General features: G+C 40.7%; 1 protein-coding gene across 1 annotated transcript in view; it reads right to left on the reverse strand.

The window, feature by feature from the left end:
* LOC138037361 (sushi, von Willebrand factor type A, EGF and pentraxin domain-containing protein 1-like) overlaps window positions 1-5,000 on the reverse strand; it is a 149,598-nt gene that overhangs the window by 130,571 nt on the left and 14,027 nt on the right. Inside the window, exons 6-8 of the mRNA XM_068883301.1 lie at window positions 2,775-2,948; window positions 2,192-2,365; window positions 165-302 (exon numbers count right to left, since the gene is read on the reverse strand). Of these exons, the coding sequence (XP_068739402.1) occupies window positions 165-302; window positions 2,192-2,365; window positions 2,775-2,948 (486 nt within the window). The remainder of the gene's footprint in view (window positions 1-164; window positions 303-2,191; window positions 2,366-2,774; window positions 2,949-5,000) is intronic.

Here is a 5,000-nt window from a genome sequence, read left to right on the forward strand (position 1 = left end):
CTAATGGGGAAAAGATACTTAACAATGTTAATGTAGTTGTGTGAAGACAAGTTAAAAGGAAAAACAGCTCACTTCCTGTTGCCGTGCGTGTCTCATTAACATCGCGTGCTTGAGCTCCCTATAAGTCAAAAACCAATTTCAGCTTTTGAGTTATTATCACAAACCTTTCTGTACGCAGCTATAACCGCAATCTCCATCACAAAGACACTCATCTGCAGGATTATCACAGCCAGTTTCTGGATTACAACTTTTCGCGCACCTCCGACTTGGTTGTCGAGTGGTTCGTTGGCAATCTGTTTGTCCTAATAGAAACAAAACTATTCCCTCATTTAGTGGTTTGTAATCAATCTCTGAAGACACAAATAACAATGGAGTAATTCGCATATTCTAGTGGGACGAACGACTGAAAGGAGCTGATGAGAGTAACTGTGTTCTTTGTGTCAACATGGCGTAACCTATGATAACGTGGAAATTACCTTTCCAAAATGTTAATAGGTGAAATGGTAAACATGTACTTCCTCGCCACCCATTTTGATAAATCAATTTCCCTTTTTCTATTTTGTTTTCTATCTTGTCTGTCTTTTTCTGTTTTTAAACAGACCATTCTCTCAAGTGGCATTTTTCATATACCGTAAGATCGGTTAAGATTAAAGGGTGCATACTGCGTTCGCAGTGTGTGACGTTGAGTCACCAAGTGCTGCTTCCGGTTCAATACCTCTGGTAGGCTTGCGACAACAGTCCTGAACAGCTGTTATTTGTATTTCTTTCCAACAAGATTTGTCTTTGATTTTATGCTTTATAGCTGCTCTAAACTAACTGATTCCACTTAGGGTCAAACTTTAAGGAATCTGTTTTACAGGAAGGATAAAAAATATAGTAACTGATCTACATAAACAAAAAATAGAAAAAGTTACTCATCTTCACTCCACGAAAAGATTTCATCAAGTGATGAACAAATCTCTCAAATGCGAAAGAAAAAGTTCAATTTCGAGGTGAAAAGACTAGTCTACATCGACGCAAAGTAAAAGTTATCGACATCAGCGATTTTTAGACACCTTGCTGTGGACAAAAACATAATTAGAACTATGAATCTCCTTCCAAGCCGGGACTGAACTAGACAGCCGCGTAACGGTAGCTCCCCTCGCTTTAGTCTTACCTTTCGCCGAAAGGAACATTAGCCATACCAAATAAGAAGTTAATAGAATCCTCATCCTGTCTGTCAGCTGATTACAATGTTCAAAATGCGACAAAGAAAGGAATCATGGCTTATAAACAACTTCGTTGCTTTTTTGTGATTCCAGAGGAGACGACAGTTCTGTCGCTATCATGTTTCATCTACTACGCGAGGGCTATCATGAAGGTGATGACAATCATGAAATACATCTATAATCACATGTTAGCACCATATGACATTTATTCTTTCAATTTATCTTCCATTGTTCCCCGAGGGAAGACCATAAATAACAATGACCAGAACCAGTTGCTGACCAGCGGTTTCGTTAAAACAATGGTTTGCTGGGGGTGCTCAGTCTCGCGGGCTCAGAAAACCTGGTTGTGGTCATTTTTAGCGGAGCTTAGGCGCACACCAGAAGAGCATCATGGGTAAAAAAATTGGGAAATCTATCGATGCGTAAAATTTTGATTATGACGTCAGCGTACGCACGCCCGTACAGACTGTCGGCGTGGCGGTGGGGAGGCAGGACAGCGTCTGGGGACGGGAGTGTTAATGCAATTTTCCTCGGTGGGAAATGGTGTGGAAGCGTTGCATTTGGCAACCCGCGTTTTTGTGGCGGGAAATCATATTAGTGATGAGCAACGGGATAGAGAGCAGGAAAGAGCTCGAGAGAAGTGGCGACGAAATTTGAGAAATTCAACCGAAAAAACTGCTCGAGAGAAGTCAAGGAAGGAGGAGAAGAGAAGAATAACGCTGACCCCTCACCCCTCCCTCACCTACGCGACCCCAAAATTTACATATTTACGGTTTATGGTTTATGGTTTAGGATTTATATACCGCGCATATCACAAAGTATCAGGGTGGTTTACAATTCTTTCTCTGGATTGAGATAGGACGTAAGCTTGTTAAGAAAAACGACATTGATTGTGCTGACCTGTTACACTTCAGTCTTAAAGTTTGTCTTCAGTAGCGATCTGCACACGAACGCGAACCGCGTAGGAAACTACAGCTGTTTACCTGAACATATCACATCTCTTCCACTCCACTTTTTGTCCGATGTGCACATTCTTGTCTTTGTTCCCTGCAGTTCATAACCTTCGTCGCATTCATATGTAATAGAACTTTGAAAGGTCGTTTCGTTACCAACAAACCTGCCATTTTCAGGTTTTTGTGGAATACCACAGTCTACAACTAAAAAAGAGAAAATAACCGACTTTTTGAGGGGTACTTTTGATTTCAACGAACGAAATCTTTTGTGCCACAGATGAAAGTTAAGAACATTAGCGACTGTCAGTTAGGAGAACGGGAACGACTACGAGTATAATATGTTTACTGTACTGAGCACGCGCATTAGGTTGAAAGAATGAAAAATTTCGAATTGCGCGTGCTCAGAACTGAGACGTCGTACTCGTCGTCGTCCTCGCATTCCACTCTGAACGTCGCTATTCATAAATAGAGGCAACAACAACCAACCTTGGTTGTCACCTGCTGAAATTTTTTCCTTTTAAATAAAATTGAAAGATTTAGTGTTTAATCCAATTAGATATCCTTGAGTCTATAGAAGATATCACAATATTTTAACGGGTGCCTTAAAGCCCACCTTTACATACTGGCTGCTGTCCTGTCCAAGTACCATTTTGCTGACACATGCGTTCTTCTGAGCCCCATAATTCATAACCCAAGTCACAATCAAAATACACCTTGCGGTTCACAGAATATTGCATTCCTACTTTTCGACCGTTTTTCGGTGTTCCCGGGTCTCCACAGCCTCCCTCTTAGAAAAATAAGATACATTCAATCAGGATATAAGCGAAATACACTTAGCTAAATATTTATTTTTCGCACAATCTCTCAGCCGCTGACATTATCAGCCAACATACCAGCCGCCAGAAGGGCTTTTTAAATAAATATACAAATAGATAAAACACTTTAATTTATAATTAATATAATATAGAGTAAATAATAGGTATAAAATACTTAAATACTTAAAAGCTATTTGAAATACTATCAATGTTCGCATAAAATACATGCATAGCAGTCGCCGGTCTCAAATGGCGTTAAGACCATTTTACGAATAACTCCTTTAAAGATAGCAAGTGACGAGTATTCTCTTACTTTCTTAGACAGTTTTGCCTATAGGTATGGTCCCACGTACCGTATATACTGTTCTCCGACTCTACCCGTATAACACTTGGTAATTGAGAAGCAGAATTTTGCTAAATTAGATCGCTTATTGCTTTGGCGAAACAGATCACACAGATAACTAGACGCAATAAGGTGCTTTATTTTGTACATCAGTATTAGTGCTTCCTGTAGTCTTCTGTTGTTCAGAGATGGTAGATTTGCCTTAACCAATAGCTGCTCTTGTTGCGGTAGACAATGCGTAAAGCTTTCAACTGCACATGTTCGAGTTTCCTTGTGTCTGATGCCTTGGCGAAATATGCCACATTGTTTCACATACATTAAGTGTGGTAAGATTGAAGATCTGTGGATTTCTAAATTAAACTCTTTCGCGCGGACGAAAAAGGTTGGCAAGGAACGAAATTCAGCTCCAAAGATGGACTGGACAAGAATCTGCCAACAGCGTGGAAAGCAAGTCAGCAGCACTGCGAGTTCACGTTTAGGGGACCTCTAAAGAGTGAAAGCGGGGAGGAGAAGTGCAATTATTTTAAAGTTTGCATGGCGTGGCGATAAAGGCCGAGACTATTCAGAAGTTGCAGCTGGTGAGGGTATCACTACGACAAAACCAAATGTCCTGCATAGGGACAAAAGTTTCAAGAGTCAAACGCTGAACCATTTTGCCAGTGTTTGAAGCCACTCAGTTGTGAGAAGATCAATTCGTTCGGCTCATGCATGTGGCCCAGTGAAAGCGCATGATGAAATAAATGTATATATTTGAAATGAAATGCTTGTTTTTTCCGTCTATAACCTGCATTTCAAATATATGCTTTTATTTCATCGAGTCCTTCCACATGAGCACCTGAGACCAACAAATTGACCTACTCCCAACTGAGTGGCTTCCTGGCTCAATTGCTACCAGAGCATTGCACCGGCCGGCGTCGAAGGGGTCGTGGTTTGAATCCCGTTAAGCCGCAAGAATTATCTAGGTTTCCGGCTGTAAGAGACAATTGCTTAAAAATTGTCCAGTTTCGTGCAAGGATCACTCTACCTTCCCTCCATAAATACGCCATCTGCTATGCTTCTAATGCCAACAAATGTTGAGTTGCTGAACCCCAAAGTTGTCAGCAAATTTACAGAAGAGAAAAGAGATCAGAAAACGAAATTCTATTACAATGAACACAATGGTAAGGAATCAAGTGAAGCTATGATCCTCGGAGTTATGAACGCAATTTAAGCAATTCCGTAGAGAAGCCTGAAAAATTTAGGACTTTCCCGTTGAAGTCCTGAATTTTTCAGGCTTCTCTACGCAATTGCTAAATTTTCATTCATGACTGCGAAGATCATAGCTTCACTTGATTTCATATCCGCAGTTCAAAACATGATTCATTTCATATATCATTTCATTCGTTTAATACTAAGGAGTTACTTCCCTTTAAAAAAGGTGAAAAATAGTAGGGATCTCTGCTACGATGGTAATCAACCATCTCACACCAAGATCTTCATTCAATTTTTGAGACACCTGACGGTGGGTTATACCAAAGAAACCGTCGACACCTGAGCACAAAGGCCTCTCAAACAAAGACCAAAGACACTGCAAAAGGTCAGACCCCACAAGATGCGGACAAAAACAACCCAGCTACTGCAACCAGCACCCAAAAACAGAGCCTCATTCAAGCAAGAACTGCCGCTGACGATGATCCTAACT

The sequence above is a fragment of the Montipora capricornis genome, chromosome 2, assembly GCF_036669925.1.
Source record: "Montipora capricornis isolate CH-2021 chromosome 2, ASM3666992v2, whole genome shotgun sequence".
Classification (NCBI taxonomy): Eukaryota; Metazoa; Cnidaria; class Anthozoa; order Scleractinia; family Acroporidae; genus Montipora; species Montipora capricornis.